The 22,017-nt window shown below is 38.5% G+C and overlaps 1 protein-coding gene across 5 annotated transcripts in view; it reads left to right on the top strand.

The window, feature by feature from the left end:
• Positions 1-22,017, top strand: part of UBR5 (ubiquitin protein ligase E3 component n-recognin 5) — a 143,142-nt gene that overhangs the window by 100,895 nt on the left and 20,230 nt on the right. For 3 of the 5 annotated variants that reach the window (XM_082858800.1, XM_082858798.1, XM_082858797.1), the window contains exons 29-47: positions 2,253-2,399; positions 2,497-2,615; positions 2,703-2,829; positions 2,916-3,045; positions 4,636-4,796; positions 4,917-5,156; positions 10,586-10,709; positions 11,331-11,442; positions 12,401-12,532; positions 12,903-13,160; positions 13,435-13,703; positions 13,876-14,087; positions 16,713-16,943; positions 17,428-17,501; positions 18,716-18,888; positions 18,984-19,097; positions 20,010-20,230; positions 21,635-21,755; positions 21,855-21,959. In XM_082858800.1, the coding sequence (XP_082714926.1) occupies positions 2,253-2,399; positions 2,497-2,615; positions 2,703-2,829; positions 2,916-3,045; positions 4,636-4,796; positions 4,917-5,156; positions 10,586-10,709; positions 11,331-11,442; positions 12,401-12,532; positions 12,903-13,160; positions 13,435-13,703; positions 13,876-14,087; positions 16,713-16,943; positions 17,428-17,501; positions 18,716-18,888; positions 18,984-19,097; positions 20,010-20,230; positions 21,635-21,755; positions 21,855-21,959 (3,070 nt within the window). The remainder of the gene's footprint in view (positions 1-2,252; positions 2,400-2,496; positions 2,616-2,702; positions 2,830-2,915; positions 3,046-4,635; positions 4,797-4,916; positions 5,157-10,585; positions 10,710-11,330; positions 11,443-12,400; positions 12,533-12,902; positions 13,161-13,434; positions 13,704-13,875; positions 14,088-16,712; positions 16,944-17,427; positions 17,502-18,715; positions 18,889-18,983; positions 19,098-20,009; positions 20,231-21,634; positions 21,756-21,854; positions 21,960-22,017) is intronic. The other 2 variants (XM_082858801.1, XM_082858799.1) reach the window with 1 other exon arrangement.

Raw genomic sequence — 22,017 nt, 5'->3', positions numbered from 1 at the left:
CGTAGTTCCCATTGTTTTTGTTGTCGGACCCCAGTGGCTAAGGTTGGTTCCGTGGGTTGTGTAGGCTTCCTGGTCAAGGACACTGGTGCCTGTGTTCTGGAAGATGAGGCTGCATGTTATCTTTCTGGTGGGCAGGACCACGTCTGGTGGTGTGTTTTAGGGTGTCTGTGACCTTATTATGATTTTAGGCAGCGTCTCTGCTAATGGGTGGGGTTGTGTTCCTGTCTTGCTAGTTGTTTGGCATAGGGTGTCAAGCACTGTGGCTTGCTGGTCGTTGGGTGGAGCTGGGTCTCAGTGTTGAGATGGCGTTCTGTGGGAGAGCTTTTGCTGTTTGATATTACGTGGAACTGGGAGGTCTCTGGTGGAACTCGGCTCTCCCACCTCAGAGGCACAGGCCTGATACCCGGCTGGAGCACAAAGACCCTATCAGCCCCATGGCTCAGAAGAAAAGGGAGAAAAAAAAAAGAAAAAAATAAAGTTATTAATTTAAAAAATTATTAAAAAGAAAAAAATTTAAAAGTAATTGAAAGAAAGAAGAGAGCAACCAAACCAAAAACCAAATCCACCAACGATAACAAGTGCTAAAAACTATACAAAAAACCCAAAAACGGACAGAACCCTAGGACAAATGGTAAAAGCAAAGCTATACAGACAAAATCACACAAAGGTGCATACACATATACACTCACAAAAAGAGAAAAAGGGAAAAAAAAAAATATCGTTGCTTCCAAAGTCCACCGCCTCAATTTGGGATGATTCGTTTTCTATTCAGGTATTCCAGAAATGCAGGGTACATCAAGTTGACTGTGGAGATTTAATCTGCTGCTCCTGAGGCTGCTGGGAGAGATTTCCCTTTCTCTACTTTTTTCGTGCAGCTCCTGGGGTTCAGCTTTGGATTTGGCTCTGCCTCTGCCTGTAGATCGCCTGAGGGCATCTGTTCCCCACCCAGATAGGACGGGGTAAAAGGAGCAGCTGATTAGGGGGCTCTGGCTCACTCAGTCTGGGGGGAGGGAAGGGTACGGAATTCTGGGCGAGCCTGTGGCGGCAGAGGCCAGGGTGACGTTGTAACAGCCTGAGGTGTGCCGTGTGTTCTCCCAGGGAAGTTGTCCCTGGATCACGGGACCCTGGCAGTGGTGAGTTGCACAGGTTCCCGGGAGGGGAGGTGTGGATAGTGACCTGTGCTCGCACACAGGCTCCTTGGTGGTGGCAGCAGCAGCCTTAGCGTCCCATGCCCTTCTCTGGGGTCTGCGGTGATAGCCGCGGTTCGCACCCTTCTCTGAAGCTTGTTTAGGCGGTGCTCTGAATCCCCTCTCCTCTCGCACCACGAAACAATGGTCTCTTGCCTCTTAGGCAGTTCCAGCCTTTTTCCCGGACTCCCTCCCGGCTAGCTGTGTCGCACTAGCCCCCTTCAGGCTGTGGTCACGCTGCCAACCCCAGTCCTCTCCCTGGGATCTGACCTCTGAAGCCTGAACCTCAGCTCCCAGCCCCCGCCTGCCCCGGTGGCTTAGCACACAAGCCTCTCAGGCTGGTGAGTGCTGGTCGGCACCAATCCTCTGTGAGGGAATCCCCTTTGCCCTCCACACCCCTGTTGATGTGCTCTCCTCCATGGCTCTGAAGCTTTCACCCTCCGCCACCCCTCAACCCCCATCTCTGCCCGTTAATTCCTAGTGTGTGGAAACCTTTCCTCCTTCACAGCTCCCTCCCACTGGTGCCGGTCCCGTCCCTATCCTTTTGTCTCTGTTTTTCCTTTTCTCTTTTGCCCTACCCAGGTACGTGGGGAGTTTCTTGCTTTTTGGGAGGTCTGAGGTCTTCTGCCAGCGTTCAGTAGGTGTTCTGTAGGCTTTGTTCCACATGTAGATGTATTTCTGACGTATTTGTGGGGAGGAAGGTGATCTCCACGTCATACTCCTCCGCCATCTTGAATTTTGGCTAATAAGTTTGTCTTCCTTGTTTTAAATATCTGAAAGTGAGAATCACCTTACTTACTGAATGCTTACTAGGTGTACTCACTGTGCTAGATGCTACAGTGGTGTTTGACAAGACAGTTAAGATACCTCTTCTCATATGTTGCTTTACAGACTTTACACCACTAAAGTAATCCTATTTGTTGCGTGAACAGTTACACTTTGCATTTAAAAGTTAACAAGGGTTCTGTTGAGTTTTAATGAGTTACGCCTCTGTAATTTCAATAATAGACCTTTGTATTTTAAAAAAAAATTCTGTTTTTGTACTTGTGTATGAATTCTTTCTAGACTCAAACGGACATCACCAACAGCCTATTGTGATTGCTGGGAGAAGTGTAAATGTAAAACTCTGATTGCTGGACAGAAATCTGCTCGGCTTGATCTACTTTATCGCCTGCTCACTGCTACTAATTTGGTCACTCTGCCAAATAGCAGGCAAGTAGTGGGATTTTTAGGACATAAATTGAGTTGTAAAAGCACAGCATAGGTAAGTAGCCTCTCCTCCTCCGCATAACAATGTGCTGTTTTGCAGGGGAGAGCACCTCTTACTCTTTTTAGTGCAGACAGTTGCGAGGCAGACAGTAGAGCATTGCCAGTACAGACCTCCTCGAATCAGGGAGGATCGTAACCGAAAAACAGCCAATCCTGAAGGTGAGTTAATTTGACAGTTATGACATATAGGAAAAGCGGTATGTTTATTTCTGCCTTACCCACTATTTCTTTTCTTTTTCTTTTTAGATTCAGATATGCCAGATCATGATTTAGAACCCCCCAGATTTGCCCAGCTTGCCTTGGAGCGTGTTCTACAGGACTGGAATGCTTTGAAATCTATGATTATGTTTGGGTCACAGGAGAATAAAGACCCGTATGTATTCATTAACATTTTTTTAGAGTTATTTATGTCCCATGTTAGTGTAGGCGATTACAGTGCATTCTTTCTTTCCCCTCAAGTCTCAGTGCCAGCAGCAGGATAGGCCATCTTTTGCCAGAAGAGCAAGTATACCTCAATCAGCAAAGTGGCACAATTCGGTTGGACTGTTTCACTCACTGCCTTATAGTCAAGTGTACAGCAGATATTTTGGTAAGTCCTTTGAATAATTATTTGCAAGCACATGAAAAGGATGTTTTTTTACGTAGTTTCCCATAATTTTACTAATCAAGCTCCCAAGTGCCAGTAAGCTCTAATTAAATAGTGCATTAAGGGGCTTCCCTGGTGGCGCAGCGGTTGAGAGTCCGCCTGCCGATGCAGGGGACGCGGGTTCGTGCCCCGGTCTGGGAAGATCCCACATGCCGCGGAGCGGCTGGGCCCGTGAGCCATGGCCGCTGAGCCTGCGCGTCCGGAGCCTGTAGCTCCGCAACGGGAGAGGCCACAACGGTGAGAGGCCCGTGTACTGCAATAAAAAAAAAAAAAAAAAAAAACACAAAAAAAAACAAAACAAAACAAAACAAAAAAAAAATAGTGCATTAAGGGGAATGGAATTTTGGGGGTGATTTAAATTTCTCATTTTAGATCAATCAATGAAAGCTCCTTCTTTCATTCTAAATAAAAATCCTAGAGTGTATTAAAAATACAACAGTATAGGGCTTCCCTGGTGGCGCAGTGGTTGAGAGTCCGCCTGCCGATGCAGGGGACACGGGTTCGTGCCCTGGTCTGGGAAGATCCCACATGCCGCGGAGCGGCTGGGCCCGTGAGCCATGGCCGCTGAGCCTGCGCTCCTGGAGCCTGTGCTCCGCAACGGGAGAGGCCCGCATACCGCAAAAAAAAAAAAACAAAAAAAAAACAGTATAAAAATATATGAAGCAGTGTTCAAGATTAATAGTAACTCAGTGTGAATTTTTTTTAAATATCTCTTTTTGCTGTGAAATTAGAAAAGAATATAAACTATAAAACCCAGTGCTGATGAGACTTGGACACTGATGAGGTGGCATTGCATTTGGTACTCCTTTGGAAAACAACTTGTCAGTGTCAAGAGCCATAAAACTAACATTGCCCTCAGAAGTATTCATAAAGAAATAATCTACAATATGGGAAAGAAAAAGATTCTGTCACAGCATAATACAAAATTGAAAAACAAATACTTTTATGGATCTGATAATAGAGGACTATTGACTCAAGTCAACCACTTACTGAAATGTAATGCAGTGATTTAAAAATAAAGGTTATTTAAAGTAACATTTAAAAAACAACAGGGAAAACAATGTGGAATTGGATGTTCTCTGTGATTAATAACTTTATGATACACCATGTGTAGAAATGCGACTAGAAAGTAATAATGGTTAAGTGAGAGGGATGGGATTATGAATATATTAATATAAATATTTGAGCCTACTCTGATGTTTTGGTAAGTACCCTGTACTGAGTGAAATATATTCTTTCTCTGATTTGATATATTAGGTTTTGTTCTGCTAAATAGTAATTGATACTCATAGGAGTTTGAGACTAAAAAACAAGAAATCAGACATTTGAGAACCACTGTAGGTCAAGCGTAGTGGTGGTGGGTATGTGGCATAAATTAATCATTGACATTGTAATTGTTTTGGTTAAATATATTTTGATGTTTTTATTATGAAATGTTAATAGCGAAAAAGTGTTAGAACTTTTTCCTTTATGAATGTCTAAACATCTTAGGAGATGTCTCAACATTAATAGAGTGGATTACTATTTTTAAAGCTTTTAGATACTCTACTGGGTACACTAGTGAAAGAACTCCAAAACAAATACACACCGGGACGTAGAGAAGAAGCTATTGCTGTGACAATGAGGTTTTTGCGATCAGTTGCAAGAGTTTTCGTCATCCTTAGTGTGGAAATGGCTTCATCTAAAAAGAAAAAGTAAGGCATTCTTTTTTATTTTGGCTTCTATATAATTTTGCTCACATTTTTTTGTGATAGTGATAAAATTTTGTATATGAAAGGATTCAGAAGATTCCTGTATTTACCTTTTTGCTCTAGCAACTTTATTCCACAACCAATTGGAAAATGTAAGCGTGTATTCCAAGCACTGTTACCTTACGCAGTAGAAGAATTGTGCAATGTAGCAGAGTCACTGATTGTTCCTGTCAGAATGGGTATTGCTCGTCCAACTGCACCTTTTACGCTGGCAAGTACCAGCATAGATGCCATGCAAGGCAGCGAGGAATTATTTTCAGTGGAACCACTGCCACCAAGACCATCATCTGATCAGTCTAACAGGTAAATTTCTGTCTGGTAACAGATTCTGATTAATTCTTTCTCTGGAAATGTCACAAATGTTACTAAAACTTTTGCATAAGCACTCAGGTCCTGTACAGGATCATTTGTGTAACCAATGGTAAAGATTTTACTTAGTTTGGAACATGTGAAAAGCACTTTAAAAACTACATGTGTCTACACATCTAAAGTAATAGATCTGTAGTTGTGGGGTTTTTGTTTGTTTGGAAAAGCACTATTTTTATTATGCCAGTAAAGTAATCTGGTAAGAAAGTTTACTTTAGACTTCTGTACTTCATTACTTTCTGGTTTTTCTTACCTTTAAATATAGCCTGCTATAAGGCCAAGTTGAAGAATGAAAAAGCCTTGTTAACTTTCTCTGTGTCCAAAGCCTTGGGTTAGGGGGCAGCTTGTTATTATATAATGTAAATAAACAACCGGAATGGTGGCATTTAAAAATATTCTCTACAACCATATTATATAGGATAAGGCTAAAACAATTCAATAAAAATGTTTCTAGTTATAAGATTACTTATTCTTAAATCTCATTTTTCCGTTTGTTTGATAGTTTCCCTAACTAGGCTCTAAGTTTGCTGAGTCAGAATGTTTAGAAACTAAAATGTTCTGGTGTCTTTTATCACAGTGCTTCTCAAATTTTAATATGCATGCAAATCACTTGGGTATCTTATTAAAATGCAGAGGCTGATTCTGGAGGTCTGTGTGGGGCCTGAGATTCTGTATTTCTTAGGAACTTTCAGGTAGGACAGTGCCAATACTTCTGCTTTAGGGGCCACACTTCTGAGTTGCAAGGTTTTAGAGATCTTTTGCAAATATTTGTTTATTTTATTTGGTTTTCTCAAGTCTGATTTTGTTACTGTGTGCATGTGTTACTAGTGTTTTAATAAGGATCTTTTGGGGCTGAAGACCCTTATTCCTCTTTTCTGGAAAACAACTGTGTGTTAATAAAGCCCTTCTTTAGTATTTGGGCCATTTCCCAAGACTTGTTCTTTGGTTTTCATCTGTGTTGTTGTTGAGTGCTCTCTCTCATTATTCTCATTATTACTCCATATGCCAGTATGTATCCCAACTTTGCCTTTATTGTCTGGTCTCCTAGGACACCCTGGAATCTAAAGTCCAGGTTTGTCTATAAAAGTTCTCCAGTGGTAGCCTTGTCACTGATATACTTCCAGGATTTGCTGAAAACTGTAATAAATCGAGCTATATGTTTTCAGACTTGCCAAACCATATCTCATTATGCTAGCAGAACCTCTCTGTGTTCCGTGTGATGCTTCTGATCCTGATCCCCTGTGAGGAGCCCCCCAATTACTTATGTGGTATCACCTTGTGAATTCTTTGTACCCTTCCCTTGGTTTTGTTCTAGAACATAAAAATTTCTATCTGTTGAACAGATTTTGGGATCATCTCATCTATAAACAATGCCCATAGCCTGTTCCTACTGTTTTCAAGATTTTTTGTCAGCTTGCCCTGCTTCTTAGTCGTTTTATTAAAATACTGTGCACTCTTAAACTTTCCTCTTCATTCTTGGTTGGTTCTTTGGCCGATCTCTGATGTCTTCCCAGAGGTCTCATGATAATCAAGAGATAATAGTGCTAATGTTTTCTATAACTGTTGATATAAGTCCTTCATTGTAATAAAGTACAGTCACTCCTCATAAGGGTGTATTTTGACCAGTGTTCCCAGAATGTATTTAAAAAGTACACACTTGACCAGTCTTTGGGATTTCCCATATCTTGGATGGTAGATGGTGTATATCAGCAGTCCCCAACCTTTCTGGCACCAGGCACCGGTTTCGCGGAAGACAGTTTTTCTATGGACCGGTAGTGGGGGTTGGGGGGGATGGTTCAGGCGGTAATTCGTGCAGTGGGGAGCCCTAGATGAAGCTTTGCTTACTCCCTGCCCCCCTCCTGCTGTTCGGGCCCAGTTCCTAAAAGGCCGCGCGGACCAGGAGTGGTGCTCGGCCTGGGGGTTGGGGACTGCTGGTGTATATCACTCCATTGAGTGTAAAGTCTTGAGTTGAATAGCTTTGCTTTTTATGTTGCTTCCCTCCACCTCTTTAAAACTCTTCTGTCCTTATTAAATAATCTGTTTCTACTCTACCTGCCAAATGGTTTGTTATTGCACAATGCGGAGAACTGAAGGGAGGGAGTGATTGGGGAATATTTCCAAAGGATGGATCTGGTGACAGTCATCCAGACTTCCCCGAGGATGCAGACATAGATTTAAAAGATTTAGATAAAATTTTACTAATAATGGAAGACTTAAAAAACATTGGAAATACTTTTTTCAAATCCCAGAACTGGGAGATGGCCATTAAAAAATACACAAAAGTTTTAAGGTATGTGGAAGGCTCGAAGGCTGCTACTGAGAACACAGGTAGAGCAAAGCTGCAGCCTGTCGCTTGAGCTGTGTGCTGAATATCGGCGCTTGCAAACTGAAGATGTCCGATTGGCAGGGAGCAGTTGACAGTTGTTTGGAGGCCCTTGAAATAGATCCAGCAAATACCGAAACACTGTACCGTAGAGCCCAAGGATGGAAAGAACTAAAAGAAATATGATCAAGCATTGGCTGATCTTAAGAAAGCTCAGGGGCTTCCCTGGTGGCGCAGTGGTTGAGAGTCCGCCTGCCAATGCAGGGGACGCGGGTTCGTGCCTCGGTCTGGGAAGATACCACATGCCGCGGAGCGGCTGGGCCCGTGAGCCATGGCCGCTGAGCCTGCGCGTCCGGAGCCTGTGCTCCGCAACGGGAGAGGCCACAACAGTGAGAGGCCCGCGTACAGAAAAAAAAAAAAAGAAAGCTCAGAAGATAGCACCAGAGGATAAAGCTATCCAGGCAGAATTGCTGAAAGTCAAGCAAAAGATCAAGGCACAGAAAGATAAAGAGAAAGAGAAGGCAGCTTATGCAAAAATGTTTGCTTAATAAGGAATTCAGTTTTGCTTAAATATGCATTGATTGTATAAAGCAAATAAGACAATTTAAGGGTTTTGTCTATTATGTATGATCCCTAGTGTGTTCTACCATTGTTTACAGTCTAGGAATATGGGTAGGGATTCACTCTTAATAGACCAGTGTTACAAAATATGGTGAAGTTGATTTCGTTTTAAATGGCTCTCTGCATTACTCACAAAGGATAATGGTGTCCAGTGTATTTTAAACTCCTAGACACATCTTGTTTTAATAAATAGATGAAAACTTTAAAAAAAAAAAGAAAAAGAGAACCACGTCTCATAATAACAGCGGTTACTGAAATTTTAGTATGAACTTGAGGAACTTTCTTAAGCATCATATATGTATTTAATCTAAGTATTTAAAATCTGTTTTTAATTTTCCCAATAACTAATAGATACCCACTATCATCCTAATTTTAGAAGTGAGGAAACTGAGGCTCAGAGCAGTTAGATAATTTGTTCAACGTCACACAGCTATTAAAGTTTATAGATATTTGGAGGTAATTCTAGATAGATATTTTCCTTTTTCCTATATCCCTGTATATTAGATGGCAGAGTAGAGAGAGAGAAATTGCTGCTTTGTGCTTACTGATAGTGTTGATGCATTGGATTAACCAACACCGAAGCCCACCCTACTTCATAGCACAGATTGCAGTCCTAAACTCTCACAGGTGCCGTCTTGTAATCAGAAGTTCTCTGAAGAGACTTTTTCCTGTCCCCATCTAGCCATGGCTGATGTAGGTAAATCTCTTGAAACCTGTTGCTCTTTCTTGATTTATATTTGGCTTTATGTATGTGAGGGGGGGACAAAAGAGGGGATTTCTATGACATAACTTCTATTTTGCTTAGACCCCAGACCTTTACCTGTGAAATCTATGGCTCCCGAAACGCTAGCCTAAGAGACACCAGCAGATACCTCTGGTGCAAATGGTGGCACCGTTATCACTAGGATAGTTGTGCTTTGTTTTTGTTTAAATATTTTATTTAGTATTTTTAGGTGTTCCGTAGCAAGAGGGATTTCTCTGCACAATCTGGCAAACTGCTGGAAATAGGAGTCCCCAAAACTTGAAAGTATTTTAACAACTTCTGTTAGACTGGATTTCAGGACTGTGGTGCTTCATTGTGGCAGGAAGTGGGGAAGAAATTAAATCATGGTGTGAAGAAAACTGAAGCTCATTTCTAAATGGGGAGTTATAATATGTTCTGTGTATTGGCAGTATCCTACCTACTAAGTTCATAAATTCTTAAAGTAACTACTTTGAGAACACTGTTGGTCTTGTGGATGTTTGTTCCAGGATGTTTTTTTAAAGAAGAAATACTCATTGACCGTGGCTTGACATAATGTTGACTTTTATTTTTTAATATTGAAAATGTTGAAATCCTAGTGCTTGGAAATATCCTTATCTATTTATATTTTCCCTTTTTCAAAAATATTAATATATTAGTTTTGGGTATACAACACAGTGATTTGATATATTTGTACTTTATAAAGTGATCACCGAATTAAGACCAGTTACCATGTGTTATCGCTAAAGATTTTCTTTTAGCCTCTTCAATCCACTGTCTCTGAATTACCAGTTACTTAAATTTCTAGTATTAAACAGCAGATTTCTGTTTATTTGAAAGCAGAGTGTCTAAGTTGACTTTTCACGTGTAACTGGTTTGATTCTCATTTCTCAGAGCCGCTGAGGTGAGGAAAGAACACTATCAGTGTAAACACTTAAGGTCCTTTCATCTCTTTTAGACTGTGTTTCTTAATCTGTAAAGTATAATAGTTAGGTCACAGGGTTATTAAACAACAATCTTCTGATCTCTGACCTGCATTTTAAACTGCATTCTCTGGTTCTCCTCTTTTATAACGGAGGCATCTGTCCATACTTGGCTGTTTCCAAGTCACATTTTTAAGAAAGTGAAACTTTTGCCACCAGTCATCTTTTGTTATGATTCTATTTTAAAATCATACTTTTGAACTTATTTTTTTCCCAATACTCATCAGCAAGTCAGTGGTTAATAAGCTGATGCAAAGTAGGTCATGTCAGTCAAGTCTTTTAAAAAGAGTAGGTTACTTGTAATAAGCACACTTTCGTTAGTGGATGAATGCTGCTATCAGAGCCTTTGGAAGTTGAAAGGTTTAGCAGTGGAAAAGGAAAAATTTTCCCCGTAGAAATACTTCAGTGGGAAGGACTCATAAAAGTATGTGCGTTAACACAGATTTGAAATGACTTACTAAAAAGTAAAAACAATTCTGAGATTTATAAGTTAAATCTCTGGTAAAATGATTTCTTTGGGGTTCATATTATCTGATATACTATAGATTAATTATTGTCGGTTTCTAAGAAATTTTAGGTCAGATTTAAAACGGCATCCTAGCAAGTGAATCACATTGAGTAACACTGAGAAGCATAAATGTCTGAGCTGTATATCAGAGGTGTGGCAGCAGTATGCTCATAACCTGATTCCTTACAGCTCCAGTCAATCTCAGTCGTCCTACATCATCCGGAATCCACAGCAGAGGCGCATCAGCCAGTCACAGCCTGTTCGGGGCAGAGATGAAGAACAGGACGATATTGTTTCGGCAGATGTGGAAGAGGTGGTTTTAATTGTTTTAATTGTGGTAGATGAGAGGCTTTTATTTGGGAGGGAAGGGGAAAGTAGTCACAAGTTTATTAATAGCTAATAAACTACTATTAGTAATAATAGCTTACATGTATATGCTTCCACCTTTTAGACTTCTGTTATATGTTCTCATTTGTGGTTATACATCTTAAAATATGTTAGTAATCCTTGATTTACTGGATAATAAAAAATTAGAAACATAAACTTGTTCTACTTAAGGGTTCATAGAAAAGATATTCTCAATGTTAAAAGAGTTTTTAGTAGTTTCGTGCAATGTATTCGAAGGTAGACAGGGTACTGCATATTATATAAATTTTATAATTGCAGAAGTTTAAAAAAAATATACTCCCAATACAATTTTTATAATTTTAAGGTTCTGTGTATGGACAGTAATCATAAACTTTGGGATATGTGGGCATAATTTTTGATACCAAATTATCACTAGCAACTGAAGATTTTGAAAACTGCTTAGTGTTACAATTCCCTATAGTTAGGGATCTTTGTATTTTAGTTTACTAAATGCTGTGGAGGAGTACTGGTAGAGAAGTGGGTTTATTATGTACTTTGATTGTCTACAAATAAGATCTGGATTTAGGTTGAGGTGGTGGAGGGTGTGGCTGGAGAAGAGGATCATCATGATGAACAGGAAGAACATGGGGAAGAGAATGCTGAGGCAGAGGGACAACACGATGAGCATGATGAAGACGGTATGCAGGTTATTTGAGAAATTACTCAGTATGAGAAAGTCGGGTACTTTTAAGAGATATTAATAGAGAAGTGTATTTGATGTGTAGTGAAATGTTCATCATATTTCTGCTAGGGGATTCTGTAGTATCTGTCAGAATTTGAGGAGGTAGCTATATACATATGTAAACATAAATATATATACTTTTATATATTTACATGTAGAAAATAATTTATCCTCTTTCCTTTTACCTTTTGGTTCACACTTTCTTCTTAAAAGGCTTTTAGAAATTAAAATAATCATAACCACATAACATTTGAAAATTAGAGAAAAGGAAAACAAATAACCCATAATCCCACCCAGATGCTAACAGTTTGTATTTTTACTTTCAGTCCTCCCCTGTACTGCCCCATTCCCATGCATGTCTTTTAGATATTGTATGTGTAAGTTTTTTTTACTTTGTTTTTTTGACTTCGGCCTTTTTGCTACATAGTCATCATAACCATTCTTATTAGTAGCCATAGGATGGACTTTTGGGGATCAGCTTTATTGAGGTATAATTGACATACAATAAACTGCACATGTTGAAAATTTATAACTTACTATGTTTTGACGTGTATGTGAAGTACAAAGGATACACATGTTTAACCTTCCCCTCTTGGAATCCCAGTATGTAAAACAGATGAAAATGGAGCAGTGGAGCTACCAGAGCTCTGCCCACTGGCTGGAGTCCTCCTGCCTAACATTTTTTACCTAAGGCTATGCAGGCCAGATTTTGAATCTGTGTCTACTGAGTACCATAATTTACCTAGTCATTCTTCTGCTAAGCAGGCAGTCGTGCATACTCTAGTAGTTATCACTTCTCTCTTCGGGGGGCCCCCGACCCCTCCCAGTTCCCACCCTTACGATATTCTAGCTTATCAGCCTGACTTGATCCAGTGAGTTTCTACCTTTTCTTATTATTTAAATATATTTGCTAGGGAGTGACATGGAGCTGGACTTGTTAGCAGCAGCTGAAACAGAAAGTGACAGTGAAAGTAACCATAGCAACCAAGATAATGCTAGTGGGCGTAGAAGTGTTGTCACTGCAGCAACTGCTGGCTCAGAAGCAGGTATGTTACCTTCTCTTAGCAACTTTCTTGCTTATAACTAAGGCTATGTGTGTAGAATTGGTTAAACTGTGCTCAGTATAATATGCACAGGGGTAGCTAACCCTTTTATTAACTTCATTTCTCCATAGATATTAGTGAAGAAGATTATTATTTCAATGACTTTTTGCTTTTCTGGTTTTTAAATAATGGATTATTTCTAAGGTTCATTTAAGAGTTCTAGTTAAACTATTTCAATGATGGGTTTTTGGACTATTGGATACAGTCTGGCATTCTGTTTAATATGTATATTTTCCTGAATGAGGGGGTACACTGTAATTTTAGATTATCAACAAACTCACAATGATTTTGGTTTTAAAAATTAAAAACTTAGGTGCGAGCAGTGTTCCTGCCTTCTTTTCTGAAGATGATTCGCAATCAAATGACTCGAGTGATTCTGATAGCAGCAGTAGTCAGAGTGACGACATCGAACAGGAGACCTTTATGCTTGATGAGCCATTAGAGAGAACCACGAATAGCTCCCATGCCAACGGTGCTGCCCAAGCTCCCCGTTCCATGCAGTGGGCTGTCCGCAACACCCAACATCAGCGGGCGGCTAGCACAGCCCCTTCTAGCACATCCACACCAGCAGGCAAGTCTGTAAACTTGGTGTTCCTAAGGTTTAAAAATTATGCATGTTCCTCTAGAGAACAAATTAAATAATTTCAGAATAGTTCTTCATTGTTTTGCTGAGTTCAAATACAAAATTCCCTTCCCTAAAATTAGTGTGGTTTAAGAAAATGCTCATTTACCACATTTACTAATGTAACTGATCTTTTAGTTTATTTAAATATATACACTGTTAGTGAAACACAGTTAGCAACTAACATTAGCTTATTATGGTTGTCTTTTTTTTTCCCTTACAGCAAGTTCAGCAGGTTTGATTTATATTGATCCTTCCAACTTACGCCGGAGTGGTACCATCAGCACGAGTGCTGCAGCTGCAGCAGCTGCTTTGGAAGCTAGCAATGCCAGCAGCTACTTAACATCTGCAAGCAGTTTAGCTAGGGCTTATAGCATTGTCATCAGACAAATCTCGGATTTGATGGGGCTTATTCCTAAGTATAATCACCTAGTATACTCTCAGATTCCAGCAGCTGTGAAATTGACTTACCAAGATGCAGTAAATTTACAGGTATGAAACCACTGCAAAGTTACTCGTTCAAATATATTTTTTGGCTGTCTGTTACGAGAATTCCAGTATAATGGGAATTAATGTTACAAGTACTTAAATGTCTATATCATACTACTCTATCGAACTTAACTTTATCTGGATAGTTTTAACTGTTTTAGTTTGGTCTTTGTAGAACTATGTAGAAGAAAAGCTTATTCCCACTTGGAACTGGATGGTCAGTATTATGGATTCTACTGAAGCTCAATTACGTTATGGTTCTGCATTAGCATCTGCTGGTGATCCGGGACATCCCAATCATCCTCTTCATGCTTCTCAGAACTCAGCTCGCAGAGAAAGGATGACTGCACGAGAAGAGGCTAGTTTACGAACGCTTGAAGGCAGACGGTATGAAATTCTTTGTTTATGCTTGTATGTTTAGACAGAACCATTATAGCCTAGAAGTTTAGAGCTTTTTGATTGCTATTACATAAGACCTCACTCTGTTGTAAAGGAGGAAATACGTGCCTTGCATTACTTCTTTTAAACCGTTGTGTAGTTGAAGCAAAATAAGTTATAATCCAAGCTATTAAAAAAAATTTTTTTTTTAATTCACTCATGTTGTAGTAATCTGATACTAAATTCTTCTCATTTTTGAAGTAGCTGGTCTACAGCCTTGTCTCATTCCCCAGGCCTCCCCCCTTGAAAGGCATATATTCATAGAAAGACTTATTTTGACCATGATTAAATATGAATATACTTTGTACTTGGGAAGGAGAAAGTCTGTGTAATTACCTAGCTGCTCTTTGGTTTCTAAAATCAAATTTCTTTTTCTACCTCCTGTAGAATCATAATTAAAGTATATTTGTTTATGTATTTATTGTGTTCTTTCTATTCAGTTATAAAATGACCTTTTTCAGGACTAGAAATTAGCCCACACATTGAAACTAGATTAGTGGCAGTGCTATATAGTGAAAATGTCCCATCCCTGAAGTCGAAGTCCTAGAATTTGGTTCTAGCTTTGGCTCAGGCTAAACAACCTTGCTACTTTGGGTGGACCATAAATGGAGGAAAGACAAGGGTCTAGGAGACTGCTTAGGAAATTTAACAAGACTATGGTTGGAGTCTACAAGAGAAGTAATAGTCACCGAAGTAGGGCAGCGAAGGGCCAGTGAGGAGAGAGCGCTGAAATCATTACAAACAGAACTTAGGGCCGTGTTGGGGTATGGAGCGGGGAGGAGGCAGAATTTACATCTTCTGAATTTAGATTCTGAATAACTAATACGAAAATTAAAAGAAAAATCTAAAGGAGTAGAGTGGACATACCTGCTTTTGAACATGTTGAGAACTGGGAGAGGATTTAGTGGAAATGTTTAGTATGCAAAATTGAATGCTTGGCAAAGAGACCTGGATTAGAGATAAAGACTTGAGAGGCAGCAGCTTTCCTGTCCTAGGAAGCCTGCTCCACCAGTAGACACAGGCCTTGTCTTCATTAGCCTGGTCACTACGCCAAAGAACACAGATTTCTGATACTAGATTTTCACTGGTGATAGGGTTCCCTTTTCTGTCTTGCTCCCACTCTCACTCTAATAGGTTTATTGAGATGTAGTTCATATACCATACAGTTCACCCATTTAAAGTATATCGTTCCATAGTTTTGAGTATGCTGTGCAACGATCATCACAATTAGTATTAGAATGTTTTATTCGTTTCCACAAGAAGCCCCATACCTATTAGCAGTCACCTCCCGTTTTCCCCTACTTTCTAGTCCTAAGCAACCACTGATTTACTCTCTGTCTCTATAGATTTGCCTATTCTGGACATTTCATGTAATGGAATCATACAATATGTGGTTTCTTTTACCTAGCATAATGGTTTTAAGGTTCATCCATGTTTAGCATGTATCAATACATTATTTCCTAGTATTCCATGTCACATTTAGTTTTTCCACTCATAAGTTGATGGACATTTGGGTTGTTTACACCTTTTGACTATTATGAATAATGCTGCTGTGAACAGATTGTGTACAGTTTTTTGTGTAGATAATGTGTTTTCAATTATCTTGGGTATATATCTAGTTGTAGAATTGCTGGATTATATGGTAACTCTCTTTAACCTTTTGAGGAACTGCCAGACTGTTTTCCAGTGTGACTGCACCATTTTACATTCCCAAGAGCAGAGTATAAAGTTTCTAATTTCTCCACATCCTTGCCAACACCTGTTACTATATGTCTTTTGGATTATAGCCATCCTAGTGGGTATGAAGTGGTTTCCCATTGTGGTTTTGATTTACATTTCTGTAATGGCTGATGAGTATCTTTTCATGTGCTTATTGGCCATTTGTGTATCTTTGGAGAAATGTCTGTTTAGATGTTTTATACATTTTAATTGGCTTCTTTTTTTATTATTGAATTTTATGAGTTCTTTATATAGTCTGGATACAACTTCCTTTCAGATACAGGATTTGCAGAAATTGTGCCCCATTCTGTGGATTGTCTTTTCATTTTCTTGAAGGTGTTCTTTGAAGGGCATAGGTTTTTTAATTTGGGTAAAGTCCAGTGCTCTTTATTTTCTTCTGTTGCTTGTGCCTTTGGTGTCATTTTAGGCACACTTTTAGGTTCTCAAAGTGTGGTTCCCAGAATAGCAGCATCAAGATCACCTAAGAGCTTGTTAGAAATATAAATTTTGGGTCCTACCCTAACCCATTCTTACTGAACCCATAGAGGTGGGTCCAACAACCTGTTTTCACAAGCCCTCCAGGTGATTTTGGTGGACACTGAAGTTTGAGAACCATTGTCTCTGGGGAAGGAGTACCTTCTGCCAATCCAGAGGACACTGGAATTTCTTTCCTTTATAAATGTATACAGTACTGTAAATAATATACAATGGTTATATTTCTAAGGCAGAGCCCAGGCGTAATGAGTTTTTATTTATGGATAGTCTCAGTTCCTAATTTTGCATATTTATAACAGTGGTACATTTCACATTTGTGTTCTTTTTTGTAAACATCTTCATTTCTTTTTACTCCTATAGACGTGCCACATTGCTTAGTGCCCGTCAAGGAATGATGTCTGCTCGAGGCGACTTCCTAAATTATGCTCTGTCTTTAATGCGGTCTCATAATGATGAGCATTCTGATGTTCTTCCAGTTTTGGATGTTTGCTCATTGAAGCATGTGGCATATGTTTTTCAAGCCCTTATATATTGGATTAAAGCAATGAATCAGCAGACAACATTGGATACACCTCAGCTGGAACGCAAAAGGTAGCCATACTTGCCATGAGATTGTTTTAAGAAATACTTGCTGTGGTCTCCATTAGTACATTGTCTGATTTTTGGAGTAAGGAGAACATTGCAAACAGGAACATTTCATGTGGGCAGGTGGGCTTGAGTCCATCCAGCCACTCTCCATAGCTACTCCTCACTTAAAACATGAAACCTAAGAATCCAATTAAGCTTTATGCTTGAGGTAGTTTGTCCTGATTGTTTTATCATGTTTTCTATTAGAGTTTGTGTAAGCACTCACTATTTCTTGGTGTGATTAGCCTTTTGCTTCTGTTGAACCTATTTTGTAGTTGTAGTACATTTGGCTGATTAGTCTGCCATTCCCAGAGTCTGAAACTTTATCCCAGTGTTTGAAATTGGTTAGATACTAAACTAACCTTTTCAGTCTTTTTTGCATCACCTTTGCTCCTGTTCATACAGCACAAAATACTTCATGTAAAATGACTCACTTGTCTTTTTAAAGGACACGAGAACTCTTGGAACTGGGTATTGATAATGAAGATTCAGAACATGAAAATGATGATGACACCAATCAAAGTTAGTGTACAGAAAATCTGCTAATCTACTTCAAGAAATGGCTGCCTCAGTATTTCCCCTTCAAGCTTTTTAACTTCATTATTTTCTGTCTGGGTGGGAATTTCTCTTTTCTTCTCTATGTCCCGTTTCTTGCATTTTCTGTCCATTTTTCCTTATATATCCTTGCATTAATTACTTCATAAGGATGAGTTAAAGAAATATTATAAACTTTTTCAACAGTTAATATTTTTTCTATTTTGACTTTGTATCTCTCCTTTGCATTTCTCTTAGTTTTATGTTTACCTTTATTCTTAAGTGTGTTGGTACTACGTACATTTGAATAAAGTCTTAGCAGAACTTTTGCTAATACTGATGCAAAATAGACTGAGTCAAGAAAATGGAAAATACCAGTTATAACTCCTTATTTCATCAAAACTCAACAGTTAATGCAATAAAAAAGAGAAAATATTCCAAATTCAAGAAATTTGGGGATTTTCTACACTCTTATTTGTAGCTTTCAGGTATAATTTCAAGTAGGATTAAAATACTTTTCTAGTGGGGTCAAATAGTCTGCTTGCCTGTTTCTTATTATCATGTAGTACTTTATTCAGGCCTGGGAAAGACAACTTAACTTTAACTGCTATTTTTTGAGAACCCAGCCATAGCTCACTGCTATTTTCACAGCATACTGTAAGCACTGACAAAAGTTTTATTCCATTAATGGGAGTTGGTGCTGGTGTGCTGATTTCCTGTTGGGATGCATGAGTTGCCCAGACATTTCTCTGTTTATCTTCTTATATAGAGGAATCAGAACTTAAAAGTAAGCAGATGCTCAAATTTTAGCCCCTTTTGTGGAGTCATCAGTGAGCCAGGTCCTGAACATGCTCAGGAAACTAGCTATATTCAGGTCTAAATCTCTAGAGAGAGAAGAGGTGGATGTGGGTAGTGTCTGTCCAGTACAAAATGGAACAGTATTTGTTACTGCTAATATTTTTTGCAAGTTTTTATTGTGTTAAAATACACATAAATGAAATTTATCATTGTAACCATTTTAAACCAATATTTTGAATCACCACTTTAAAATATTATCAAAATTTAGGACTATCAACTTGTTTTGAGTGGCATTAAAATTTTATAAAGAGATAACAGGAATTTTGGATTGAGCAGATGTAGATCCTTTTACCCTTCCCCAATAATTAATTTTTTTAAAAAACATTTTATCTCTTTATGTTTAGGTGCTACTTTGAATGATAAGGATGATGACTCTCTTCCCGCAGAAACTGGCCAAAACCATCCATTTTTCCGACGCTCTGACTCCATGACGTTCCTTGGGTGTATACCCCCAAATCCATTTGAAGTGCCTCTAGCTGAAGCGATCCCCTTGGCTGATCAGCCACATCTGTTGCAGGTGATTCACATAAACTAGGCTTAAGGTTTCTTTTTAGTTGAATTTACTTTTTTAAAGTGTTCAATGTAACTGTAATATTTTTATTAAAATTCCAGCCAAATGCTAGAAAGGAGGATCTTTTTGGCCGTCCAAGTCAGGGTCTTTATTCTTCATCTGCCAGTAGTGGAAAATGCTTAATGGAAGTTACAGTGGATAGAAACTGCCTTGAGGTAAGATAGTAAAAATCTTCGCAATATAATATTTGTGAGTTGAACACTTATCCCAGCGTCTAGTTTTTTGGAAATGCATTCAGAATATTGTATTTACCCAAATAACAGAAGTATCAGAAATTCTTGCCTTATGACATAATTAAAGGAATTCCAGTACTGTCATTAGTCTGCTTTGAGACTAACTTGCTGTGTTTGCCTGTTCCGGAGTTGATTGTTGTAATTCTGCTGAATATTTTAAATTTTTATACATATGAGCATATATAATATTGGCTTGTAACTTTTCTTTTTGAGTCTAGAATGGGAATAAAGTAATATTAATGATGATACCTAACATTTGTTGGATAATTCTATCTCCTGGGCACTGTCTCAATTAATCTTCACAACCATGTTGGGTAGAAAACATTATTATCCTGATTTTATGGGTAAGGCTTGGAGAGATTACATAAATTTCACGTGGGAATGTCTGTTGTTATAATACAACTAGTGAAATGACAGATCTAGTTTTTAGATGAAAGTCTGATTTGAGAGCCTAAAATTATACTATACTGTTTCTCCAGTGAAAAGTAATAACACCATTTAAGAGTAGGCATATAGAAGACATGTACTTGAATAGAATTTTCTTTACTATCTAAGTGTTAAAGGAGAATTTTATGCACATAAGACACTTAAGTAACCATAGATATTATAAAGATACCTTGAAAAGTTCTCTGAGGCTGCTCTGGTAAATGCACTGGAATTGGTGCTCATCCATGGGAATCAGATAGACAAGAAATAGATTGCAGCTTTGTAGTTGAAGTGCCAGAAGGGAATTATTTAACTGCCATGTGATCTCTGTGGAGTATTAGTAAGTTGAAAAGGAAATCTAGTCAGTTTGTTTTTTAATATCTAACATTTAAATGTAAAAATTCATAGGTTCTTCCAACTAAAATGTCTTATGCTGCCAATTTGAAAAATGTAACAAACATGCAAAATAGGCAAAAAAAGGAAGGGGAAGAACAGAATGTGGTGCCAGAAGAAGCTGAGAGTTCAAAACCAGGGCCATCTGCTCACGATCTTGCTGCACAATTGAAAAGCAGTTTACTCGCAGAAATAGGATTGACTGAAAGTGAAGGGCCACCTCTTACATCTTTCAGGTACTTGCTAAGTGATGATAGTTTTTCTATGCTATTACTTTATGGCTATTATAATTTTTGTAAGAGTTTTTATTTAGAAAATTTATAATTTTCTTTGTATATAAATAATAGGATGAAATATTATTTGTGTTTTCCTAGTTTATAATCAGAAATTTAAATATTAGAGTTTTCTGGATTTTGTTTTTTTGTGACTGTTTTGTGATTGATTGGCATTCTGATTTTCTCCTCCTTTTACTGAAGAAATTCTGACTCTGTTTTTAACGTTCAGTACTGAGTTAAAGTATATATCCATGTCAAATTGCCAATTATACACTTGTTAGCAGGAGCTCAGCTATGGGAGGGGAACATGTGAAAAAAAGAGCTTTACAGATTTGTGACTTTCACATTTGTTTGGGCTCACTCCTTTGCCAGGTTCACATTTAGTAAATCTCTTGCAAGTGGTAGGTTCTTTGCTTTCCCAGTAAAAATTTGCCTAGTATATACTGTGACTCAGTATGGCTGATCACCTAATGATTTGTTGAGTGTCTGCTTTATGCTGTATGATTTTTGGTTATGTAATGTCAGATTTTTTTTTTTTTTCTTTTTGGTTTGCTTAGGAGGAGTTAAACTAGTTTAGGAAACTATATACATCTTGTGTACACAGTCTAACAACCATAAAAGGCAAGGAAGAATTAGGGACTGGGATGGCCCAAGCTTCCTAGAGACAATATGATTTGAGCTGAGATGGTTCGAATGTGTAGAAGCAGATAGATTGAAGGAGAGAAGAATTAGAGGTAGAGAGACAAGCTATTATTCCTTCTGGCTAGTTGTTAAAAAGGGGGCTGAAGTAGAATATTGCCTTTGGGGATGAAAAGGAAACCATGGTTAGGAAAAGAAAACTTATGAAGGACTTGATCACTCTGGAGGGACCAAGGGAAGAATAAATTAAAATCTGTTCAAGTCCGTGCAGTAGGAAAATAGGTGGTACTATTGAAAGAAATCAGGAGGCATTGTCACTGTGGTGAAGAGGCCATATCCAGTTTCACCATGTTGAGTATAACTGAAGTGGATATATTTCACACAATGAAATTCTGGTCCATTGTGAACTAAAGAGGGGTCTGGGAATCATCTAGTGGAGACAGACACTGGACTTCAAGGAGAGGAGGTAAAACTAAAGATGAAGATGGAAGCCAGCCTGGGGATGTATCCTTACGTAAAGGACAAAAGGAATAATGGAGTAAAATTAAGAAGTTCTCCAAGGAACGAGTAGCTATAGAAAAGTTCTCCATTAGAGAGGATGTGGTTTTGAATTACTTAAGAGCTCAGAATATTAAAAGACCAAGTAATTACTGTTATTGACCAAAAACCAGGAAGTTTTTAGAGTTGCCTAAACTGCTTCCCCCTCTGCCCTTAAACTTCTTACAGGCCACAATGTAGCTTCATGGGAATGGTCATTTCCCATGATATGCTGCTAGGACGTTGGCGCCTTTCTTTAGAACTGTTCGGCAGGGTATTCATGGAAGATGTTGGAGCAGAACCTGGATCAGTATGTATTTTGAGCACTTTACATTCTATTCTGCCTGATAAGAACATATTTCAGAGGATAATTCTGTCATGCATTTGTTTTGTTGTTGTTTTTTTTAAGATCCTAACTGAATTGGGTGGTTTCGAGGTAAAAGAATCAAAATTCCGTAGAGAAATGGAAAAACTGAGAAATCAGCAGTCAAGAGATTTATCACTAGAGGTAAAGGTATTTAGATTTTCTTATCCTATACATATAGTTTGCTATTTATATAAAATTTAAAAAC

The sequence above is a fragment of the Leucopleurus acutus genome, assembly GCF_964270905.1.
Source record: "Leucopleurus acutus genome assembly, chromosome: 17".
Classification (NCBI taxonomy): Eukaryota; Metazoa; Chordata; class Mammalia; order Artiodactyla; family Delphinidae; genus Leucopleurus; species Leucopleurus acutus.
The sequence above is the reverse complement of the archived record's forward strand: the minus strand, read 5'-3'. Positions and strand labels throughout refer to the sequence as shown.